Consider the following 26,388-nt stretch of genomic DNA (forward strand, 5'->3'; position numbering starts at 1 on the left):
TCATTCTCTTAGTTTCCATTGCATTGATTTCTGGTCTGATCTTTATGATTGCCTCCCTTCTATGAGCTTTGCATTTTCCTTGCTCTTTTTCTAGGAGCTTAAGATTTATCATTAGGTTGTTTATTTGAGCTTGTTCTGTTTTGCTAGTGTGGGCATTCACTGCTATGAATTTTCCATGTAGAACTGCTTTCATTGTGTCCCATAGATTCTTGTATGATGTATTGGCATTTTCATTTATTTGTAGAAACTGATTTCTTCTTTAATTTCTTCTGTGATCCATTGATTGTTTGGAGAGTATTGTTCAATTTCCATGTGTTTGTGAAGTTCATATGGTTTCTTATGCTACTGATCTCCAGCTTGATTGCACTACGATCTGATAATATACAGGGAATAACTTTGATTCTTTTGCATTTATTCAAACCTGTTCTGGGAGCTAGTATGTGATCTATCTTGGAGAATGATCCATGTGCAGCTGAAAAGAATGTATATTCTGATTTTGTGGGGTGGAACACTCTGTAGGCATCTATTAAGTCCATTTGTTCAAAAGCTTGGTTCAGTTCTAGTATTTTATTGTTGAATTTTGTCTAGATGATCTGTCTGTTTGTGATGATGGTGTATTTAGGTCCCCCACTACAATTGTATTAGCACTTACTTAGTTTTTCATGTCCCTTATATTGTTTTATATAGTTGGGGCATTAATATTTGGTGCATATATATTTATGATTGTTATCTCTTCCTCTTGAATTATTCCCTGTATAAGGATGTAGTGGCCTTCTTTGTCTATCTTAATCAGTTTTGGTTTGAAATTTCCTTCGTCTGCTAAACAGCTACCCCTGCTTTTTTCTGGGCTGTCACATGGAGAACTGTTTTCCATCCTTTCACTTGCTGTCTATGAGTTTCTTTTTGAACTAGGTGTGTTTCTTATGTACAACATAGTGTTGGACTTTGCTTCTTAATTAGTCCATTTTCCAGTCTTTTTCTTTTGATTGGTGAATTGAGGCTATTGACAGTGATGGTTATAACTGATATGTATTGACATATCATTTTCATGTTATTGTCCTGTTGTGGGCTCTTTTTAATTTTTCCCCCATCCCTTAGTTTCTTGCCTCACCTAATTGATTTTCTCTGTTGGGCTTCAAGGTGTTGTGAACCTTCATTGTCTTCTTCTAGGGTATTGTTCAGAATTGTTTGCAGTGCTGTTTTGGCATTCAGAAAGTTTCTCAGGTGTTCTTTTTCATGGAAGTATCTTATTTCCCCATCCATTTTAAAAGAGAGTTTTGCAGGATACATCAGTCTATGTTGTAGGTTATTTTCTCTTAGGGCTTGAAATACCTCTCTCCAGGCCTCCTTGACTTGAGGGTTTGTGTTGAAAAGTCTGCTGTGATTCTGATAGGCTTTCCTTTCCATGTGATTTGTTTCTTTTCTCTAACTGCTTTCATTATATATTGTTTTCTCTTGGGTTTGCAGGACCGACTATTATATGTCTAGGTATAGATTTTTTTTGATCATGGCTACCTGGAGTCCTATATACCTCACTTATCTGTATGTGAAATTCTTCCCCTCTGTTTGGGAATTTTTCTGTCATTAATTCTGTGAACAGCTTTTTTACATAATTTCTACTTTCTCTTGCTACTTCATGGATTCCTATCAGTCTTATATTCTTCTTCTTCTTTGCATCATCTACGACTTGCTGGATCAATTTCCAGTGATCCCTTACTGTTTTTAAGAGATCTCTCTTTTCATGGTCACTGACTGCAATCCTGTCTTCTATATCTGAAATTCTGTGTTCATATTCCTTCATTCTGCTGCAAATGCTCTCAATAGAGTTTTTAATCTCTTGGATATCTGTTTGAATCTGTTTCATGGATTCCATTTCTTTCCTTTGTTGGGCATTCATGGTTTCCATTTTTTTTCCTATGTTGGGCATTCATGGGTGCTATCATGGTCCTGAGATATAATCTTTTTTTTTTTTTTTTTTTTTTTTTTTTTGTCTCTTTCTGTGCTAGAGTCTCTAATCATGTCTTTCATTGTGCCCATCATTTTTGTAGTCATTTGGGAAATCATTTGTTTTGAATTTTTCTAGAGCCTGATTGATCTATTTTGTTCCTTTTTGTGCTGTGAGTTCAGGGTGACCTGGTGGTTGATTGTCAGACTTTTTCACCTCGTTTCCCCTAGAATTTGCTTTTGGTGAACTGGATGTCTGTCTTTGTGTCTTGTCTAAGTGTTTTCTCATTTTTATTTTTGTTGTTGGGCTGTTCTTGGTTTATTTCCTGGGTTAGTACTTTGATCTTCCTGATATAGCTGCTCTTTACGTTTTGATTCTCTAATGACCCCCAGACACTCTCATTTTCATAATATCAGAAAGAACAACTCATTAAATCAATCACAATCCTTTAGCCTGATTGATACAATCAGCAACACAGTAGCATCAAGCACAGCTTAGAAATTGACCATTTGTGGTAGTTATTAATCTATCACCTTTAATCTTGTGAATTAAATCAAAATTGAGGACCAACCCAAAATTTGTTTATAATGAATAAACTCTTCAATATAGCAACTTTACCCTTCAGAATTGGAACTTAGAAGGAGTTTGTAGGAGAGGAATAGATACTTAAAAGAATAGGAGAAGGTTTCAAGTGAAGCCAGAGGACACAGGATGATCACACAAACTCTAGGAAACTGTTGAAGACAAGAGGGAAAGACAGAGTGCATAAACAAAGACAAGAATAGAGCAACTTAACAGGGAAGCTATAAATTGTACTCACTTTCCTTTGAAACTAATGACAATGAAGTGAAGGAAAAAGGAAGAAGAAAAGAAAATGAAAGAAGAAATCCAAATTAGTACATGAACATGAACAAAAAGGGAGATGAAGAATAATGCGGTGGGGCGAGAATCTGAGGAGGATAAAGAAGAAAGAAAAAAGGAAGAAGTTATTAATCTATCAATAAAAATAAAAATTTAAAAATAAAAGGGAAAGAAAAAAATATGAAGAGCCTCTTTTAGGGTACATCTCTGCTGTCCCAATAGACACTGTGCACAGGCATGTGCAGAACTAATTCAATTAGTCTCAGCTAGCCAATGGCAGACCCCTCAGATTCAGGCTGAATTCTGGCTGCAAGGCCCAAATTGAGTTCCCTGACCTCCTGCAAGGTTGAACTCTGCAGGGTTCTACTATAGGTTGCTGCTGCACTTCCCTGAAGCTAGTCCAAGTTCTGATGGAAGGTGGTGATCCCTCCACCTTACCATACCAACTGTGGAGGTCTGATGTGCCTTTATTGCAATTGTTCACTTCTGTTCTATCTTCTGGAGCTCAGTAAAATGGCCTTTATGACCACCTGTACCTCTGCAGTATGGATCTAGGTACTGGTACAATCAGGAGGCCCAAGAGCACTGGGTAGGGGGGTTGGAGGGAGGAATGCTGCACAGGTGCCTGTGCAGCTGGGTAGTCCTCACCAATCTCTGATGAAAGCCTGGGGCACTGTAGTGGGGGAGCAGCAAGCTCCCCATGCAGCTGGGCCATCCTCACTGGTCTGCTCTGATGAAGGACCCTTGTAGATTTAAGTTGTTTAATTTTAAATCTGTACAGTACTAAACGAGGTACCATTTCTTTGCTTATTGTTTCTATTAGATTCTCTCCCTAATAGGCAACTGGTTTTCCTGGTTTCTGATTTATCTTTCTGTTTCTTTTTATGATGACACACAGATATTTGTATGTTTTTAAAAGCTTTCATTTTTTCCTTACATAGTTAGGAAAGTTAGCATAGTTATTTTTGGCTTCTTGATTTAGGGTCTCACTTAGTTCAGTCCAGCCTTGGACTCATTACATAGCCCAGGCTGGCCTTGCACTCTTGGCATTCTTCCTGCCTCAGCCTCCTGAGTGCTGGGATAATAGGTGTGCACCGCCTTGCCTAGCTAGGTAACATATTTATATCTGCTTATTTACACCTTGCCTAAAATCTCCTGCAGATTACTCCTTATCAGTTCATAGAGGTCTCACTCCTATTTATACTGCACAGTACCTCCTTGTGTGTGTGTATATATATATATATATTATTTTATTCAGCCAGTCTCCTATTTAGGGTTATATTTGCCCTAAGTACCAGTGGATGAGTTTGATGTGATGCAGGGAAGATGGAGGAAAGAAAGGAAGACAAAACACAACACTGTTATTTTAGGGACTTCAAAATCATCGTGCTAAATGAAAGAAAATAGGCACACAAGGCTGAAGATTGGGTGATTTCCTGTGTAGGAGGCTCCATCAGAAGACACAGGAGGCAGACCAGTGGTTTTCTAGGACTCTGGGTGGAAGCAGAGAGTGACTACAGTTGGACGCAGGTTTTTATTGGGGCTGATAGAAATGCTTTAAAGTTAGACTGTCACACACTCTGTGTACACTAAAGTCATTGAACTGTAGATTTAAAACAAGTGAATTTTATCACAAATTATGCCTCAGTAAAGGTATTTAACAATATCAGCATCAGGTGCCATTAATGAATTCCTGACAATGTGATTATCTCCTGTTCAGATGTGTTAAGGAAGAAAAGGTCCAAAGTTATCGGGCAACTGGGAGGTAGGGGAAAGGTAAAAAGGGAAGAGAAAAAATAAGAGAAAAGGAAGAAAATGAAGCAGAGTCTTTGTAAAATAAGGAAGGGTAGAGTGGGGAAGGGAGGCTAGGAGAATGGGGAGAATATAAGAACCAAGACCTGTCAGGTAAAGGTACAAGGTACCAATGATGAATGTAACTGTATTCTATATCTAAAGTGTACCAATAAAGATTCAGTTTATAGAAAAAACTAACCCTCTTATGAGTCACAAATATTTAGTAAAATTCTTGGAATCTTCCTCCAAATGATATATACCTTCTAGTATATTATTGCAAATCAGAAATTCTTGCTTTTGTAGCATCTTCTGCTTGAGGGAGTTAATGAACTGATAATCCCTAAGGGAGTTTTATTGATTTTAAACTAAATGTACCAGAAAGGGTTGATTTAATCCTTTAAAAGAGCTGAGTTCTAAGGGACCTTGTAGACCACATTGTTATGCTTTTCATTTCATAGATGAAACCATTAAGAGTTTTAAAGCTCTAATTATGTAATAAAGTTAGGAATATAGTCCTCAACTCATCTGTTCTGCTCTTTAAATATTTATGTTACTCTAGTAGGCAACATTAAAATGACAATTATTAAAACTATGTAGAAACATGGAAAGCTGTTTATAATACCAGTGAAAAAAAGCTGAGTGCCAAATGGCTTGGATATCATGATTTCAGACAGTGCAACAAATTATTGTACACATGGAGGTCTGGAGTATAACAGAAGCCAAGTGTGTGTTTCATGATGGGCTGGCAGGCATCTCCCTTCATATTCTTGGATGTGGCCACACTGAATCCAAACAAACTTTTCTTATAAATATATTAAAGCTACTATATGAGGAATGTAGGCTCAAAGGAGCTGTGCACATATTGGCAGCTGTCTGAATCCATAGCCTGCATCTTGCAGTCTTTTGCAGAGAATCTTCAGCATAAACTCCTGTGTGATGAGGTTACCTTGTTCTAAGATACTGGACCTCTTCCCTTGTTTACTTGCAGTATAGCCTTTCTTATCTTTTATGCAGTCTACCAATCTAGCATGAATGGAGAAGGATTTTTAAAGAGGGCAGTGACTGCTTTTATCTATTTCTACTGGAGGAAGAGTATGAAGAAATTGGCTTATGCACACACATAGTGATTTAGATGAGATTGGAAGAATATTTTGTCTCCATCATTCCTGATTTCTGTGCACTAGAATGAGTTACAAAGAATGACTCAGAGTGCTCCTTCTTTGGTTAAATTTGCAAGTGCACTGGATGGTCTACTCTAACATATGAGGAGGAGTACTGTCAAGACCATTGGACTCAGTTTTTCATTTTGACTCTAATCAAATGGATTTTCTAGACCAGGTATTTAGCTCAGTGGTGCCACCACCTGCCTGGAAAGTGCAAGATCCTGAGTTTGATCCTAGGTACAAAAAAAAAAAAAAAAAAAAAAAAAAAAAAAAAAAAAAAAAGTGGGAAAATCAAATGGCTTTTCTATGAGAGAATAACTCCTTAAATGGAGAGCATAAAGCAGTTGCATAAACACTTTAAACAGCACATTGTTTTATTTAAATTTTTTAAAAAAATATGTTTTCATTGGTACATTTTAGGTATACAGTACAGTTACATTCATCATTGGGATCTTGTACCTTTACATGATGTATCTTGGTTCTTATGTTTTCCCTGTTTCCATAGCCTCCCTTCACCCACTCCACCCTCAGCACATTGTTTTAGAACCCCATTGTCAAGTACATTACAACCATACTTGTTTGTCTGCTGCAACAGATGATGGTGATATCTTAGTTCATGGGATACCTAAGCTAAGTTGGTGGGATAAATGTGTAGCAAATGAATATTTAATACATTAAATATATTTAATAATATATATTATTATATATTTAGTGCACCTTCCCACTGAGAGAGTGAACCCCACTTTCTCAAATGTTGGGTTTTCTGGTTGATGCTTGCTAGGTGGTATTATCTCAAGTAACCAATTATACTATTGTGATACTGCTTTTCTTGTTTAAATGTTGAGATGTTATAGCCATAGAATTTCCATTTCAAGGGAAAGTAAATAAGCTGGAAAAAGAAAAAAAAAAGAGTAGTAGTGTTAGTTTTCTGTTGCTGTAACAAAAACTGAAATAAACTCAAGAAGAAAAAAGATCTAATTGACTCACAGTTTTTGCTGGTTGTCCATTGCTGGTTGCCTCATTGCTATTGTGCCTGCAGGGAGGCAGCACATCATTGCAGAAACATTTAGTAGAGCAAAACTGCTCACATCGTGACCTGAAGAGACAAGGAAGAGGAAGAGACTGGAGTCTTAGTCTTCTTCAAGGCCACACTGTCATTGACCTAAAGTCCTCCCATTAGGCCCCCACCTCTTAAAAGGTGCCAGCACCTCCCAAAAGTACTGTAACACATAGGCCTTTAGAGGACATTGATCTAAATCATACAGGTGGTGTGAACCAAGTAGAAAGCATTGTGTCATATACAGAGGTAGTCTTGGCTGTTAGATCTCAATTTTCCACTCTGGTTTAAACAGTTTATTATTTTCTCTTCCAAAAGACATAGATTCCTGAGCTGTCTTTATGCAGCCGGACCTTAGCTCTAAAGCATCTAGTGATCTTTCATTGCCAATGGATGAAAATCTTAATATACTAGAATCTCATGCCCCATAGCCTAGTATATAGAATCGTATATGTCATCAATAGCCTTTTGAGTTACTCTCTCACAGGAGGCCCATCTTTTCTTTTTCTGTGATCCTATCCCAGGTATTAAGTGATACTGTCTTCTGACTGCACTTCTTCCACTATCCCCTCTTAGATTCTTCTTTTCTATGGCTTTGCAAAGCATTTCTGTCCTTGCTTCTGACCTATTTATTTATAAAGATAATAAACCTATAATAATTATATCTTAGCTCAGATTGTTATGACAAAATAGCATAGACTATTTCTTTTTCACAGAGCCAGAGGCTGAAAAGTCCATAATCATGGATTGTCCATTTATGTACCTGATGAGAATTCTTTTCCTGGCTTGTTAACAGAGTGCTTTCTTGCTTCTGTGTCTTCCTATGGCAAAAAGAAAGGGAGAGAGAAGGGGAAGGAGGAAGAAAGAACTCTCTTCTTCTAAGGACATGGGTCCTAACATGGAGGCCCTCCCTTCATGGCCTTATCTAAACACAGTCACCATCTCCCTTCCTAACAGCGTCACATTAGGATGAGGGCTTCAACAATGAATTTGGGGGCAATAAATATTTGGTCCATAACCAAATAGCTGCCACTTATATTGTTTATGTTGTGCCAGGCAGTGTTGTCAGTACTTTTCATTGATTAACTCAGTCAATCTTCACTATAATCCTCATTTTGCGGATAAAAAGACGGAAGCACAGAGAGTTTACATAACTTGTCTAAGTCATACAGCTAGTATGTGAGAGCTGGAATTCTACCAGCCTGGGCCCGGACTATGTTCTTAACCATAGTTCTGAAGGTTATTGATAGACATCTTATTTAATGTTTCATTCTCTTAAAATTTAAACTCTTGAGTTCAAAGACAAATCTGCCCTCCTCTTTGCTTCAGCTTGTGATAGCCCTGTGCCTGGAATAAGGACTTGCTCTGTGGGTCTGTTTATTTATGGATGTGACTTATTGTTAGTGGTCAGTGAAGTTCTCACAGGTTTTTCTGGAAGTTTTGGCTTGGTTAGTTTGACTTGATAGTTTGTCTAGACACACGGACACTCTTGTTCTTCTGCAGTTACTTGCGTGAGATGCTTAATACGGCAGTTAAGAATTCAAACCTGTAGTTCTTCTGTCTAAACAGATGTACCCTGTGGTGGGTCCCCACTTAAACTCTCCCCTCCTCTTTTCCCCTTCCTATCTTTCCTCTCCTCTTCCTCCCCCCTTCCTCTCTCCTCTTTCCCCTTTTGCATTGCCCCCCTTCCCTCCTCTCTTTTCTTTTCATGTCTGGGATTGAATCCAGGACCTTGTACCTACCAGGCATATGTTTTATCACCGAGTTGCATCTCCAGCCCAAATTTTCTTAAGCAGTACTTTTATTACTTGAATATTTAATGGGTCAGGTAAAATGAGTAAATGAAATCTATGCTTCACTTTCCTTACACTATGAAATTTTAAAACTATACTTAATTTTATGGAGTTCTTCTTTGACTTTTTAGGGGCAGAAAAGGCTCTTCATTGAATAAATAGTGAAAGTGGTTGTATTGAAATTACCTTTCTTTTTTCCCCCTAGTACTGAGAATTGAACCCAGGGCCTTGGAACTTAGCTAAATCCCTAGTCCTTTCTTTATTTCATATTTTCAGTCTTGCTTAGTAACTAAAATGCCCAGGCTATGCTTGAACTTGTGCTGTTCCTGCCTCAGTCTCCCAGAGTGCTGAGATTATAGGTGTATGGCACCATACCTGGTGTGAAGTTACCTGTGGTGGGTACCTTGTCCACACAGTGTTAAGTTCTTGGAATAGGATTATCTTTTTTTTTTCCTGTTATTGAGTTTATTGGCACATTTTATGTATACAGTACAGTTACATTCATTATTGGGATCTTGTACCTTTACATGCAGGTCTTGGTTCTCATTTTTCCCCCTTGTCCCTGCCCTCCCTTCACCCCCTCCTACCCTCCCCATTTACAAACACTTTATTTCCATTTTTTCATATTTTTTCCCTTATTACCTTTCCCCTACCCTTCCCAATTTCCCTACACCTTTAGCCCTTTTCCCATTTCACAATGTCAGTTATCTCACTAGGATCTTATGTACTATTACAGTTTATTCACACCAGAGAAACTATTCAGTATTTACACATGTGTGACTTATTTATTTCACTTAGGAGTATATCCTCAATAGGTATCCATTTTCCTATGAATGAGTCTAATTTCTCATTCTTTATGGATGAGTAGTATTCCATTTTATAGAAAAACCACATCTTCTTTATCCAATCTCCAACTGGTGGGCAAATGGGCTGTTTCCAAATTTTAGCTATTACAAATTGTGCCATTACAAAATGTGGGTGTGCATATATCACTATGTTATGATTCTTTTAATTCTTTTGGAAAGATACCCAGCAGAGGGGTGGCTGGGTCAAATGGAACCTCTAGTCCCAGCTCTTTGAGGTATCTCCATATTGATTTCCATAGTGGTTGCACCAGTCTGCACTCCCATCAACAATGGAGAAGGGTTCCTTTCTCCCCACAACCTCGCCAACATTTGTTATTGGTTGATTACTTGATAGCAGCCGTTTTTTGTGGGGTGAGGTGGAATCTCAGTGTGGAATCTCATCTGCATCTCTTGAATGACCAGTGATGTGGAACATTTTTTCATATATTTACTTGCTGCTTTTGCTTCTTTTTCTGAGAAATGTCTATTCATTTCAGATGCCCATTTTTCGAATTGGGTCTGTATATTTGTGGGGGGTGATTGTTTTTAACTTCTTTATATATTCGAGATAATAGTCCTTTGTCTGAGGAGCAGCTGGTAAAAATTTTTTCCCACATTTGTAAGTTGTCTCTTAGTTCTGTTGATGGTTTCTTTTGCAGTGCAGAAGCTTTTTAATAAGATGAGATCCCAGTTGTTGATTCTTTCTGCTAGTTCCCATGCTACTGAGGTTTTGTGCATAAAGTCTTTTCTTATGCCAATGTCTTCAAGAGTTCTGCCTAACTTATCTTCCAGCAAGTTTAGTGTTTCTGTTTTAATATTTAGATCTTTAATCCACTTGGATTTTAATTTAGTGCATGGTGAAAGATAATGGTCTAATTTTAATCTTTGGCAGGTTGAGATCCAGTTTTTCCAACACCATTTATTGAAGAGGCCATCCTTCCTCCAATGGGGATGGTCAGGTCCTTTGTCAAAGATGAGGTAGCTGAGTACATCTGGAGTTGTTTTTGTGTCTTCCAATCTGTTCCACTGATCCTCAGGTCTGTTTCTTTGCCAGTACCATGCTGTTTTTCTCGCAGTGGCTCTGTAGTATAGTTTCAAATTGGGAATTGTTATACTCACTGCCATGTGTCTGTTGCCTAGCATGGCTTTTGCTATTCTAGGTCTCTTCTGGTTCCAAATGAATTTTTGGATTGTTTTTCTAGTTCTGTGAAATATAGTGTTGGAATTTCAATTGGCATTGCATTGAATCTGTATAGCAGTTTTGGTAGTTTGGCCATTTTTACTATGTTGATTCTTCCTACCCAGGAGCAGGGGATATCTTTCCATTTTCTTATATGCTCTTCATATGGTTTTTGACCTTGACTCTGTTAATATAGTGTATTATATTTATTGATTTGCGTATGTTGAACCATCCCTGCATCCCTGGAATAAATCTGACTTGGTCAGGATGTATGATCTTCTTGATGATCCTGTGCATTCTGTTTGCTAGTATGTTATTAAGGATTTTTACATCTATATTCATTAAGGAGATTGGCCGGTAGTTCTCTATTGTAGTTGCATCTTTCCCTGGTTTGGGAATCAAAGTGATACTTGCTTTTAGGAATGGATTTGGAAGTATTGCTTCCCTTTCTATTTCATTGAAAAGTTTGAAAAGTAATGGCAGTAGTTCTTCTCTAAATGTCTTGTAAAATTCAGCAGTGAATCCATCAGGACCTGGGCTTTTTTTGTTGGTAAATTTTTAATTACATTTTCAATTTCTCTGATTGTAACTAGGGTGTTTAAAATGTTTTATCTTCTTTGTTCAACTTTAGTAATTCATAAATATCTAGAAATCTGTCCATTTCTTCTGTGTTTTCGATTTTGTTATAGTATAGGTTGTCAAAGTAGGTACTGACTATCATCTGGATTTCTGTTGGATCTGTTGTGGCTTCACCTTTTTCATTCCTAATTGCATGGATCTGAGCCTTTTCTTTCCTTTTTTTGATAAAGTTAGCTAAGGGTTTATGAAATTTGTTTATTATTGCAAAATACCAACTCTTCAATTCATTTATTTTTTGTATCATTTTTTTAGTTTCCATTACATTGATTTCTGCTCTAATCTTTATAATTTCCTCTCTTCTTCAAGCTTTGGGTTTTTCTTGCTCTTGTTTTTCTAGGAGTCTAAGATTCATCATTAGGTGGTTTATTTGAGCTCGCTGTGTTTTCCTAGTGTGGGCATTCAGTGCTATGAATTTTCCACATAGAACTGCTTTCATTGTGTCCCATAGATTCTTGTATGTTTTATTGGCATTTTCATTTATTTGTAGAAACTGTCTGATTTCTTTAATTTCTTCTGTGATCCATCGATTGTTCAGGAGAGTGTTGTTCAATTTCCATGTCTTTGTGAAGTTCCTACAGTTTCTTATGCTACTGATCTCCAGCTTGATTGCACTATAATCTAATAATATACAGGGAACAACTTTGATTCTTTTGCATTTATTCAAACCTGTTCTGGGAGCTAGTATGTGGTCTAGTATGTGACCCATGTGCAGCCAAAAAGAATGTATATTCTGATTTTGTGGGGTGGAACACTCTATAGAAGTCTATTAAGTGCATGCGTTCAAAAGCTTGTTTCAATTCTAGTATTTAATTATTGATTTTTTGCCTAGATGATCTGTCTGTTTGTGAAAGTGGGGTATTTAGATCCCCCACTATAATTGTATTAGTGCTTATTTGGTTTCATATTTCTTAATATTTCTTTTATATAGTTGGGGCTTTACTATTTGGTGCATATATGTTTATGATTGTCATCTCTTCCTCTTGAATTGTTCCCTCTACAAGGATGTAGTGGCCTTCTTTGTCTCTCTTAATAGGTTCTGGTTTGAAATTTGCTTTGTCTGCAAATAAGATTTCTACCCCTGCTTTTTTCTGGGCTCCTGTCATGTGGAGAATTGTTTTCCATCCTTTCACTTTCAGTCTGTGGTCTTCTTTTTGCACTAGGTGTGTTTCTTGTATACAACATACTGTTGGATTTTGCTTCTTAATCTATTCTGCCAGTCTATTTCTCTTGATTGTTGAATTGAGGCCATTGACATTGATGGTTATATCTGATATGTACTGACTTATTATTGTCATGTTATTGCCCTTTTGTTGACTCTTTTTACTTTTTCCCCCCTCTCCTTTTAGTTTCTTGCCTTGACTATTTGATTTGCTCTGTTGGGCCTCATGGTGTTGTGACCTTCATTGTCTTTTTCTAAGACATTGTTTCGAATTCCTTGTAGTTCTGGTTTGATGTTCATGAAGTTTCTCATGTGTTCTTTGTTATGGAAGTGTCTTATTTCCCCATCCATTTTAAAAGAGAGTTTTGCAGGATACCACAGTCTGGGTTGCAGGTTGTTTTCTCTTAGGACTTTTAGTGCCTCACTCCAGGCTCTCCTTGACGTGAGGGTTTGTGTTGAAAAGTCTGCTGTGATTTGTTTCTTTTCTCTTACTGCTTTTAGTATTTTGTTCTTCTATTGGGTTTCTGGGATCTTGATTATTTTATGTCTAGGTGTAGATTTTTTTTTGATCGTGGCTAGTTGTAGTCCTATATGCCTCACTTATCTGTATGTCTAATTCTTCCCTTCTCTTTGGGGAGTTTTCTGTCATTAATTCTTTGAACAGCTTTTTTAAGTCATTTGTATTTTCTCCTGCTACTTCATGGATTCCTATCATTCTTATGTTATTCTTCTTTGCACCATCTAGGAGTTGTTGGATCGATTTCTCATGAAGCCTTACTGTTTTTAAGAGACCTCTCTTTTCAAGGTCACTGACTGCAATCTTATCTTCTATATCTGATATTCTATCTTCACATTTTTTAATTCTGCTGCAAACAATTTCAGTAGAGTTTTTAATCTCCTGGATATCTGTTTGAATCTGTTTTGTGGATTCAGTTTCTTTCCTTTCTTGTGCATTCATTGTTTCCATTCCTTTCTTATGCTGGGCCTTCATGGCTTCTGTCATGGTCCTGAGCTCATCTATTTTTTTCTCAGTTTCTGTCCTAGAGTCTCAAATCATGACTTCCATTTTGCTCACCATCTCTATGGTTATCTGGGAAATTATTTCTGTTTTGAATTTTCCAGAGCCTGATTGATCTGTTTTGTTACTTCCTTTGCTATGGGTTCATGGTGTCCTGCTGGTTCACTGTCAGCCTTTTCATCCTCATTTGCCCTACTGTTTTCCATTGGAAGTCTGTCTTTGTGTCTTGCTTAAGTGTCTTCTCATTTTTATTTTTGTCATTGTGTTGTCCTTGGTTTAATTTCTGGGTTATTACTTAAATCTTCCTGATATAGTTGTGCTTTAGCTTTTGAATTTCTGTTGACTCATAGACATTCTCATTTTCATAATATGGGAGAAAACAACTCATTAAATCAATCACAATCCTTTATCCCAATTTATACAATCAGCAGCGTAATAGGATCAAGCACAACTTGCAAATTGACCACTTGTGGTAGTCATTAATCACCTTTAAACCATGTGAATTAAACTAAAATCAAGAAGCAGCCCAAAGTATTTTTGCAGTGAATACACTTTTCAATATAGCATCTTTACCATTTAGGATGGGGGCTTAAATAGAATTAGGATGAGAAGAGTAGATAAGTGAAAGAATTGGAAAAGGTTTCAAGTAAAGCCAGAGGACATAGAATAACCATACAATATTTATGAAACTATTAAATTCAAAAGGGATAGACAGTGCAAGAATAAGGACAAGAATATATTTCTTTAACAATAATAGGGACTTGGCCGGGGATTTAGCTCAGTGGTTCTGCTGCCTGCCTTGCATGTGTGAGGACCCGAGTTCAATTCCCAGTATCAAAAACAAAACAAAATAAAACAAACAAAAAAAAAACAATAATAGGGGCTCACTTTCCCTTGAAACTGTTGACCCATGAGTGAGGTAAAATGACAGAAGAATAGATCATAAAGAAAAAAGAAAAAATGATAAAAGAAGAAGCCTGAGTTAGGGCAGGAGCAGGAATAGAAAGGGAGATGAGGGATAATATGTTGAAGCCAGAGACTGTATTGGAGAAACAGGAGAGCAAAAAGAATTTGCAGAGTGGCATGAAGAAAATAAAGAAAAAAAATGAATTTGAAGGGTCTCTTTCAGACTATATCTCTGCTGTCATAATATACCATGTGCACAGCCATGTGCAGAACCAAGTTCCCTGATCTCAGCTAGCCAATGGCAGATCCCCCTGACTCAGACTAACCTGAGGCTACAAGGCCCAGATTGAGTTCCCCAACCTGCAGTATTGAACTCCACACAGTTCTATTAGAGGTTTCCCCTGCCCTTTCTTTAAAGATGTTCAAAGTTGGGAGCTCAGAAAAATATCCTTTATGACCAACTATGCCTCTGCAGAGTGGGTCCAAGGACTGGCCCAATCAGGAGATCTGAGAGCAGGGGGCGGCGTGGTGTTTCAGGGGCACCTATGCGGCTACCTTCCTTGCTGGAGCTGGTGGCAGAGCAGGCAGGGGAGGGTGTGGCTAACCGGGCCCATGGAATAGGCCCAAGCAGGCCAGTGGGAGAGCAGATCTCAGAGCAGCCTTCCAAATCTCACCTTCTTGGCTGGGGCTGGTCAGGATTATCTTTTTTTAATGAAGACAAAATACTTAGTCAAAAAGCTAAGGTCTAACATTATGGAGGTTGTTGTATTGTGCTAATCTGTTGTTTCTAATAGAATCTGCTTGATAAGGTAGATTCTCAGACCTGCATATTTTCAATACTCAATTTCTGGAAGTATGTAGGAGGGTTTTGTTAAAACTTTCAGAATCAAGGGGGAAATGTAATCATTTGTCATTCTCAGGAAGACTATGAAGTGTTACAACTGTGGCATCTTGGTGTGGCCAATCAGGAGTGTTTCTTAAATATCAGCTGTTGAAATGACTCAGTTCTGTTTTCATTTAGTGATCTTCTCAATATTTATTTTCTTTGGGAGGGAGTCAGATTTTCTGTAAATTTTTATGAGATGGCTGTCCGTTGGTGGGATGATTGACAGCTCACCAATGGCACATGCAGTGGAAGAGGTATGTTTCCAAGTGAAAAGGAGGGTAATGTTACCAAGAGAGGAGAAGTGGGCAAAATCAATAGTGGCCTACTTCCAAGAAGGTTCATTTCGAAGCAGAAGAGATTTAAATGACAACTTTGATTTAGATAATTAGTGATTTAGTTATTACTTGAATTCACCTGCCAAGTTATTCTTCTAAATGGAAAAATCTGAGCAGTGTATATGTGTGACAAGTGTTTTACATTCAGTTCTAAAACTTATATCTTTCCTGACTACATGAGAATTTATTTAGCTGTTTTTAAACATAGAAAAATATAATAACATCAATCCACACATAACCATCATCCAACTTTAATAATTATCAGCATTTTGCCAAGCTTATTTCTCTTGGTTGTCCTTCATTTATTCATTAGTACATATTTGCAGTATATTATGTTTATATTCTGTATATGGAGTTGGTACATACCCTTTCTCTTCTCTCTCTCCTCTGCCTTCCATCTCTTCATCACTTTCTTACTTGAAAAGATCTATCTCCATACTTCCTTTTATCTTGCTATTTACTTATAATTTAGATTTCTCATATAAGAGAAACCAAGCAATATTTAAACTTGTGCATCTGATTTATTTCAGTTTACATTATGGTCTCAAGGTTCATCCATTTTTCTACAAAAGATTGAAGTTTATCTTTCTTTACGGCAGAGTAGTACTTCATTGTGTATATTTACCACATTTTCTCTATCCATTCTTCTGTTGAACATTTAGGCTGCTTCCAAGATTTAGCTATTGTTGCACTTTAAAACATTATTATAAAATGGTTTTGTAACTGATTATATACTCACAAGATTTAGTATGTCTGAAAAATTTTTTTAGAAAAATAAATCCAAATGTGAAGTGACCATCAGTTTCATATTAAACAAAACAAAACAAACAAAATGAGAGGGAGAGAGGAGAGAAGCAGAGAGAAACAACACAATATAGCCCATTGTAACAGTAATATATTATTGCCCTGGGAATAGAATTTTATTTTTATTAAGATTCTTACTGGCTTCAGCTTGAATCAATTCCTTAACAACTCTGTTTTCAGATCACTGCTACCAATTTTGTCTTCTGGTCCTGGTAGTATTTGGGAGTGAGTGAACAGTTTGACTTAATTGTAAGTTCTATGCACAGGTGTGCATATGCATGGTGTGACAGCTGACTGTGCTCTGATCTTTTTTGCAGTTGAAAGATGCATGAGTGTAATGCAGTCTGGGACGCAGATGATCAAACTGAAGCGTGGGACCAAAGGGCTTGTGCGGCTCTTTTACCTGGATGAGCATCGGACCCGCCTCCGCTGGCGACCATCTAGGAAGAGCGAGAAGGCAAAAAGTAAAACCAACCTTTGAATTCTTGTACTAACACAGTAACACATGCGTAACATTGAGTAAGCTCTTTTGAAGCTTCAGATCTATGGAACTTTCATGTTTTTTGCAAGTTTTGCAATTTCTGTCAGTTAGTTATGGGGGTTGAGACAAATGAGTGTTTTAGGGGAATTTAAATTCTTAAAAGTTTTCTCATCTATGAATGTTGTAAATGCTAATGTTTCCTCAGTGTTGGAGGTATGTTGTGCGTTTTTAAAATTGGTATATAAGATTTTATAGCTGAGACCTTTTATTTTTCTCTAAAAAGTAAAGGATATCACAAATCTAGTGGGTTTTATAGTATATTGCTGTATTCAAGCAGTCTACTAATTAGTGAATTGACAAGGGTTTTAGTGGTATCAAGTAAAATTGTTTTGATCGACTCTTAGTTAAAGCTTCTCTCTCCCACACTGTGTTAGTCACTGCTCCTCCAGAGAGATAAAACCAGTAGGATGGATGGATAGATAGATAGGATTTTTATTAGGGGAATTAACTTGTCCCTACGGAGGCTGAAAGGTGTCAGTATACATGATCTGTAAGCTAAACTAGAGAACCAGAGAAGTCAATAGCATGACTCAATCTGAGTCTGAGGCCTGGGAACCAGGGGAGTTGATGGTGTAACTCTCATGCCCAAGCCACGAAGGGCTGCTGATAAAAGTCTCAGCTCTCTGGGCATCTCTTAGGCTCATCAGGTTGGCACTATAGATGAGCTATTGAACATACCTTTTATACTTAGCACCAACTCCTTGTTGAGGCTTCTGTAGCATTTCTTGCATAGGCTTTTTTCTTCCTATTTCCATAGTAACCCCTTGGTTTTAAGTCCTTACCTTTAGGGTGGCCCTTTGTAAAGTCTCCTAACCACCTCTCTTTTGCCAATTTCTTCTATCTTTAGTAGTAACAGAAAAGCTTGTCAAAATTAAGCTTTGTGATAAATTTATTACTTCATCTAACAAGAAGGTCAGAGGTGGGAAAGCCCCAGGTGTGGGACATTTAGTCTCTCATTCTGTTCCCTGTAGTGCTCGTGGCTCTGTCCCTCATGAGCTGGCGTTGCAGCTATGGTAGTAGAAACATGGCTGCAGCAATTCTGGGGCTCACAATCTGATAAAATAGTGAAGAGGAGAAAAGAAACTTGCTCTCCTTGTGCTACTCTTTTATGAGTAACAAACCCTTTTTTAGACTTTTCCTTCAAGCAGACTGCCCCATGTCTGCTTGGTTAGAATGAGGTTGTAAGCTCATACCTGAACCAATCCAAAGAAATATGAACACAGCTACCCCAATGGCTTAGATTGGCCAGAACTTCCTCTGGGTTGAGCATAAGGTCATTTTGCTGTGAGCTATGTGGGGGAATGAATTGATACAGAAAAAAACTGGGATTCTACCATTAAGGTAGTGAGGAATAGATAGTTTATATTGGCAAATAATGGGTCATGTAACATTTCTGATGCCTGCTTGAAAATTAACAACAAAGGAAAAATATTTTAGTTTGAAGTTACCCTGGCGAATGATTCTCTGACCCAAACCTTTAGTGTTTCAATGTTGCTTCACTTCCTAAACAATGCAAGTCTCTAATAGGCCAACCTCTCCATGATCTAGGCTTATCTGTCTTTCTAGATTCATCTCCCATATTTATTTCTTGTGAGCTTCCCAGTCCTGGAGTAAGTAGGCCTTCTGTTTCTGTATCCTCCTGCCACTTCCTCTGAGATGACACCTTGTTCCTCTTCTCCAAGCCCTGCTTTACCTTTACCTCTCAATGAATGCCATTCACATTAGCTGTGCTCTGTGGTGGCCAGTAAATTTTCTTCCTTTAAATTTTTAAGTTATCTTCTCATGCATTTTGCAGAAATACCAGTCAACTTCTGGTCTTTGTATATTTTCCTCCATATTGTAAACTATAAGTTTAACATAGTAATTAGCCATCCTTTCTACCAATTTTCATGACCTCATGAACATATCTATATTTTTATTATAAGTTTCAACACACACTGAATCTTTGATTTGGGAGGACATTGTCAGAAAAGTGGTCTGGAACTGTAGCTTCTGTGGCATGCATGGCATCCTAGGTTCATTACCCAGCAGCACTGAAAAAAAAAAAAAACTCAGAAAAATATGTTATGTGAAGAAGTTTCCTTGTAGGAAACGCAGGAACAGTGTTTCACATTTGAGCTTAAAACCACAATTTGCAGATGATGAATTTTTTAATATTTGTTTTTTATATTTAAAATGATGTTGCCTTTCTTGTTTCTTTGTGTGTGTGTGTGTGTGTGTGTGTGTGTGTGTGTGTGTGTGTGTTTTGAAGGGGGCTGAACCCAGGTGTGCTCTATCACTGAGCTACCTCCACAGCTCTTTTCATTTTTTGAGATAGGATCTCACTAAATGGTAAAGGCTGGCCTCAAACTTGCAACTCTTTTGCCTCAGCCTTCTCAGTAGCTAGGGATTCCAGGCCTGTGCCATCATATCTGGCCCCTTTCTTGTATCTAAATCACCACAAATTAGCATCTTCACCTGCCATGTAACTGTGTATCTCGCTTCCCTCACAGTTCTTATCGACTCCATTTACAAAGTCACCGAGGGCCGGCAGTCTGAGATATTCTACAGGCAGGCGGAGGGGAACTTTGATCCCAGTTGCTGCTTCACCATCTACCATGGCAACCACATGGAGTCCCTGGACCTCATCACCTCTAACCCCGAGGAGGCACGCACCTGGATCACAGGACTCAAGTACCTGATGGCTGGCATCAGTGATGAAGATTCCCTTGCCAAAAGGCAGAGAACCCATGACCAATATCCACCCTTGTACTTTGCTTTGAGTTATGTTTTTGCATGTGTATGTACACATGTGCCTGTGTAAGTGAAATGAGATTAGACATGCTTTGTTCTGCAGTGTAAGGCCACTCTCCTTTTGGTGTCTTTCTTTATCCTTGGTACCCTTCTCTGCCCTACCCATTCTCACTCCCTGCAAACAAATATATAAATCTACAGAGACTTAAGACTGTGTGAGCTCAGGAGCAAAATTCTTTTGATGAGATTGAATTTAGTCCCACAGTCTGAGACATCTCCAATTAAATATTATTGCCTGTTTTAAATTAGAGGAGCATTCATTAACAGTAACAGAGAAAGTATTGATTTGAATTAGAGGAAATCCTATTTTATCTTAGTTTAGTTTAACAAATACTTTTTTGAGTTTCAATTATGTAACAGGCCTTAAGCTCCTTTCTGCTTTTTCTCTCTAACTTAGTTTGGAAATGGAATTGATAGATACTCATGAGGAAGTTATTTTCCAACATTTATCCTATCTAAACTGCTTGAGAAATGAAAATCTGAGTCAGATTCTTGATGAGACCCATTTTTGTGGCCTTGCAGTGCTGAAGAGATGCATGATGAATGCTCATAATCTGAGGCAACCCTCCTGCTGGGATAGAGCTGGGAAGGTGACATGACCTTCCTGACCTCTGTGTCCTTGAGGGTTTCAGCTAGTTGTCTACTTTGCTTCTATTCTTTATTTTGAGTGACTTCAAAGGACTTGTGGCCTCCGTCTGTATAGGAAAGAGTGCTGTCTCCTTGGTGACCTTGGTAAGTATGCCCCAATTTTTTTCTCAGGAACGGTGATAAATTTGGAGTGTTATCTGTGACCCCCCCTTACTCAGGGTGTGACTGGAGCAGAGAGACCTCTGAGCCCAAAGAAGGACCTTGACAGTGTGAGGGCTGAGGCGATGAGCCATGATGTTTTCATCAGCATCACAGCATGCAGACAAATGCAGATGGGATTCATGAATGAACAAAACACACATACAGGAATTAACTTTCTGTGCTATTGCACAAGCAGCAGAACCATATTAAAGATGCTTTAAATGGTAAAGAAATCTATTATCTCATAAATGAGAGATCTAATAATGGGATAGTTTCAGAACTGGCCAATTCAGTGGCTCAGTCTATGGGCTGCTCTTGCAGCAGGGTGTGCATGGTCAAAGATAGCTGGATCTTTGTCAGGCAGCATCTCCAAACAACCCTGTCAAAGGTAGCAAAGTTTCTTCTCTCAAAGCTTTTTTTTGTACCAGGGATCAAACTCAGGCCCTTGCGCTTGCAAGGCAGGTAGCAGAACCATGGAGCCAAATCCCCAGCCCTCTCAAAGTTTTTTATAAAAGCAAAGAAAAACTTCCAAAGTCCCCCAAACATGATTTTCATTGGCCAGAATTGCTCTATCAGGTCCATTCCTGAACTGACCTTAGCAAGAGAAATTACTTGATATAGTTAGATTTTGACTTTTTTTTTTAATGGAAGACTTCCAAGATCCTTTGTTTATGTGAGTTTTATCAACATTTCTCAGGTTAGAGAATAAGTCAGAGAATTAAAAAGTTCAGTTTTATGAACTACTAAAAAGTTGTATCTTTATGAAAATAACTTTTTCAAAGAAAAACAAATTAGAAGTCATATCACTTCAATGTTTGCATTGTCGTATCTTTAATGATCAACTTGATTTGTAGAACATATAAGTTCATATCTACTTCTGCATTCAATCTCTTGTTATATGGGTTTTTTGTTTTGTTTTGTTTTGATACCAGGTATTGAACTCAGGACTTTGCACTTGTGAGGCAAGCAGTGGTACCACTGAGCTAAATCCCCAGCCCTGTTGTGATATGTTGTTTTAGGTTGAAATGCATGCAGAAAATCCAGCCTCACCAGATAGAAACTGGAAGGCCTCATTGTTATAGGGATGCCCCAGGACTTTGAGGGTGGTTATACTAAGGCCATACTTCAGCCCTCCTTCATTTTACCCCCACTATTAAAGCACATGGCTCTAAGATTCCTAAATAAGATTAAAGTTCTTTCTTCAAGAAAAGAGGGCATGAAGTGGTTATAGGGTAACAATCAGATCCAGAAGCTGCTATCCTCATCCAGTTAAGTAGGCATTTTGGTTTATATCTGGGTGTCCCCCCAAAAGCTTCACACATTCATAAGTGGGGCTTTAGAAGGTGATTGGACCATGGCAGTATGATACTCATCAGTGGATTTGTCCACTGAGTTTCTAGCTAAATGTGATGTCAGAAGGTGTAGCCTGTTGGAGGAGGGGGTCACTGGGAGTGTGATCTGGAAGGATTTAACCTCCCGTCCTCTTCACTTGATCTTTCTCTCTGCTTCCTGTCTGTCATGTCATGAGCTGTTTCTCATCTGCCATGCTCTGCAGCCAAGCACTCTGCCTTGGAGCCAGTCGACTGTGAACTGAAATCTCTACAAACTCTGAGCCAAAATAAAACCTTTCTCCTTTAAGTTGTAGGCATCTGGTATTTTGTTCCACCAATGAAAAAGTAATGAAATCAGTAGGACACATTCAAATATTCCAGAGCCTTTAGTCACTTACAAACATCTCTATTATAGTCATTGAAATAGACTAGTAAGAGATAGGCATAAATTGTGGAAGCCTCTTCTGCTTCACTGGTCAGTGCTTTTCCCAAACCCAATTTATTTGTCCATGTTTACTGGCATCTGAAAATATTTGATTTTACTAGCTGGGCAGCTGAGGGATTTAACATGCTAAAAATATGTTGTCCAGAAAGCAAACACACCCCAGAATGGCACAGAGGAATGCTTTTATAAGAAACTCAGAGGCAATTGATATTTGTCAGTGATGGAGAGGGGGGTGGGGAAGATATTAACGGACGGCAAAGAAAAGGCTGAAGTGAAAATATAGGGAAAGTTACATTGAGATGGAACCATTCTCCTACTAATCTGTCCAAGTTTGAGAAGGTTTGAAATGATATCTTAACAGAATGGCATCCTTGATTGGGCATATATTTAATTACATTAATTGAGAACAGATACGGCATTTTCATGATTAGACTTCACTTATAGCTGAAACTTTCAAATGTGAATAAATAACACGAATAATGTCATAAATGGCTGAAGGCAAAAATCCATCATGTCCAAGGTGTGACTCTAGTTGTTTCTGCAGTATGGCCATGTTGAGTGGTGCTGTGTGTTATGGCTAAGGACTCAAACTCTGTTGCCATGCTGCCTGAGGTCTAGCCCAACTCTGCTACATGCTGTGCCAGTCTGGGGAATTATATTTTTGCCCCAGAGTCTTTATCTGTGACATGACTTTGATGATGGTGCCTCCCCTGTGGAGATGTGTGGAGATTTAAACAAAAGTCCTTAGAATGCTTCTCAGTACTTAGTAAGCATGTCATAAATGAAATTGTTATTGCTGGATTGGTAAGGAGTGGGAAATGTTTTGCTTTTCTACTCAGATAGGTTAAAGCCCAAAATCTTAGCAACTCCGTTGTGCAAAAATGACTGTTCTGGTGTCCAACCTCAACATTTTCCTTCATTAGACCATCCCCCTCCAGTTAGTGCATGGCACCGTAAAGGGACGTGTTATCTCTGAAGACCTTGGGCAGCCCCATGAGTATGTTGTAAGTTAGAGCCTTAGTCCTTTGCCTCACACTGCAGGGAGAATCTGGCTTACCACCTATTTTTTGTCTGGGCTCCTGAATTAAGAATGTGTTTTAAATGGTTGAAGAAGAATCAAAAGGAGAATAATATTTTGTGACATGTGGAAATTATTTAAAATTCAAACTCCCATGTCCATAGTAAAGTTTTATTAGAACACAACCATGCTCATTCACATATATATTGTTTATGGGGCTATTTTCATGTAACAACGGTAGAATGGAATAGTTGTGAGATCAAATGGTCTAAAAAGTCTAAAATATTTGCCATTAGGCCTTTATAGAAAAAGTTTCCCCACTCTTGCACTAAATAATGCCACTCAATTCTGTTTTCTTGGTTACTAGAGATTAAATCTAGGGCTTGGTGTATACTAGGCAAGCACTCTAAAACCAAGTCACATCCCCCACCATTTAATTTTTTAAGAGTTTTGAGACAGTGTCTTGCTAAATTGTCCAAGATGGCCTCAAACTTGCAAAGCTCCTGCTTCAGCCTCCCACGTTCTTAGGATTATAGGTATGCACCACCACCTCTAGCTCCATTTGATTCTTTACCATTTTCCTGTAGTTTCTTCTTATAGAAAACACCAGACCATTACTTTTCATCCAGTTTTACAGCCCTAGTTTTTCTCTAAAGAATGACTATTTGTGTTTTTAAATTTATCCTGTGTATGGCTATGAATCATTTATTCAGAGTTTTTGTAGGCACATACTTTAATTGTGAAGATGTCAGAATACTTTTCACCTACAATGATAAACAATGTGTATCATTATTGGAAAGAATGGTTTTTCCTTTCATAGAATCTTTGAATTGGAAGGGATCTCAGGGCTATCTGTGCTCCCTGACACTGAAATGAAGAAACAGAGGCTCCAAGGGGTGACATGAGCGATCCTCTGACATGGCGAGGTCAGCAGTAGAATTAGGACTAGGGTGTATTTCTTGGTGTAACTGCCTCATTTTTGCTTGTTGTCCCTGTGTCCACCAAGCAACTTGTAACAGGCAGCTCATGGGCAGATGCTGAAGGCCTTGCAACATAAGCCTGTCCTAGAGGTCGTGTCTGGCATTTGGGTGGCTGAGGCAGGATGATCACCACAAGTTTGAGCCTAGCCTAGGCTACATAGTGAATTCATGGCCACACTGAGGTACATTAGTGAGGCCCTGTCTCAAAAAATAAGGCTGTGTCTAAAGAATATACTTAGTTAGACTTACGGTTTGGCTGCTTCTGCCTCTTCTCTGTAGAAGCCCTTGAAAGGCTTTGGTAAAGAGGGGTAGAATAAAAAGATGCTGTCATCAGGCTCATCCCCCTACTTCTTTGCACTGTGGCTGACACCATGGGGCACAGAGCAGTGTCCACAGTCAAAAGAAGCAAAGCACAGGGAGTGGCCGCTGTGTGCCCAGGAAACATGGAAGGTGAGATTCAGGTTCTTGTTAGTAATTGGATCTATTTATTTACGGTTTCATTCTGCAGTTATTTTTCCTCTATGTTTTGGTCTCCCTTTAACTTCTAGGTAACACATATAATGAGGTCCTGACTCAGGTGAAGAAAAATAAAACTTGAAAGATCTGGTCTTTTATATCTATTTTTAAATGTTATAAAAGGAAACAAAATGTGAAATAAAATATTTACTATCTGAAAATTACCTAATTCTAGGAGAAAGAAGAGTTTTCCTTTTTGATTGTTTTTACTTTCTAAGGCACAGTCTTCTATAATCAAAATTTGAATTACATGAGGTATGTAAATGTGCTGTGTTACCACTGGAAGTGAAGATGGAAATCTTAAAATCTTTCCTTTTAACTCTTAGTCGGCTTGATAAGTAAATATCCATCGGCCTTCTCCTTTGATGCACTCGCATTCTTTGACTTCATGATTTCTAAACCTATGCCTTTCCCTTAGAGTCTCCGGCTCCTTTTCATCACCTCCATTCTTTTCCGTTTCATTACCCTTCAAACTTTAAGGCTCATGTTGGCATTCTGAGCATGGACCCTATTCATGCCTTCTATAAGTCACCCTCCAACAGCTATGAGTCATCCAATAAAAAGTCCTTTGCTTTTAAAGGTTAGTTGGGAATTTTTAATTCACCCATTTATTTTGCTTTTCAAGTATGTAAAATAACCCCAGGCTCATCCCACAGAGGGTCTTGTGAAGTCTCAGTTGACACGACATATATCCTCTGTATCTAAGCTCAGTGTCATTTCCTCCGTCACCTCGTCTCATTCCTGAGCTTTGAGGACAACCCCTAGCATATTAGGTTGCATTCCTCATTAGGGACTGTGGTTAGAAGTTTGGAGCTATGAAGTGACAAAGTCAAAGCTGGAAGTGAGAAGAGGAATGTAGTAGAGAGAGAGGTCTTGTGTGGAGGGGGTGAGAATGCTAGATCAGGTAGTACGGGGCCTGAGTTTGGGATGTAATTCTCTTATCCATTCCAACTAAATTTTGCTTTTTCTTTTAGCTTTATATCCTCATTTGAACAAGGGTAAGATTGAACTAGATGGTCTCATTTTTAAAATATTGTAGTGGGTCTCAGAGAACTTTGTTGAAATCTAATACCAGGAGTATTATGAAAGTTAAAAACAGATACTAGAAAAGGTCATAGGAGAAAGTAAGTGCCTAATTTACTTTTGAGGTTTTATCATAAAGAATGTATTCAGGAGCTAGCATTCCTGCTACATGCCATCTTTGCGCCTCATAAATGGAGAAGTCTAAACTTTGTACACATGGCATGTTAGAGTTTATATCTAGATGCCTCCCAAGGCCCTGTGTGCTCATAGGTGGGCTTTTGAGAGGTGACTGGATCATGGGGACATGATGCTTATTGAAGGATTAGTCCACGGTTGTGTTTTTAGCTGTGATAGGAGATGAAGCTTGGTTGGAGAAGGTGGGTCACTGGGTGTGCTGCCTGGAGAGATGTGATCTCCCTCCGTCCTCCCTTGATCTCTCTCTGCTTCCTGCTGCTATAGCATGAGCTGTTTCTCCTCTGCCATGTCCCTTTGCCATGCCACCTGCCTTTGAGTGAGCTGACTATGGACTGAAACCTCTACAAACTATGAGCCAAAAGTTTCCTCAGA

The 26,388-nt window shown here is 38.4% G+C and overlaps 1 protein-coding gene across 4 annotated transcripts in view; it reads left to right on the forward strand.

The window, feature by feature from the left end:
* Window positions 1-26,388, forward strand: part of Plch1 (phospholipase C eta 1) — a 257,791-nt gene that overhangs the window by 152,425 nt on the left and 78,978 nt on the right. For all 4 annotated transcript variants that reach the window (XM_010636902.3, XM_033759293.1, XM_033759292.1 and 1 more), the window contains 2 exons: window positions 16,703-16,849; window positions 19,419-19,662. In XM_010636902.3, the coding sequence (XP_010635204.1) occupies window positions 16,703-16,849; window positions 19,419-19,662 (391 nt within the window). The remainder of the gene's footprint in view (window positions 1-16,702; window positions 16,850-19,418; window positions 19,663-26,388) is intronic.

This window comes from Fukomys damarensis, unplaced genomic scaffold (genome assembly GCF_012274545.1).
Source record: "Fukomys damarensis isolate Sample0158 unplaced genomic scaffold, DMR_v1.0_HiC HiC_scaffold_37, whole genome shotgun sequence".
Lineage (NCBI taxonomy): Eukaryota > Metazoa > Chordata > Mammalia > Rodentia > Bathyergidae > Fukomys > Fukomys damarensis.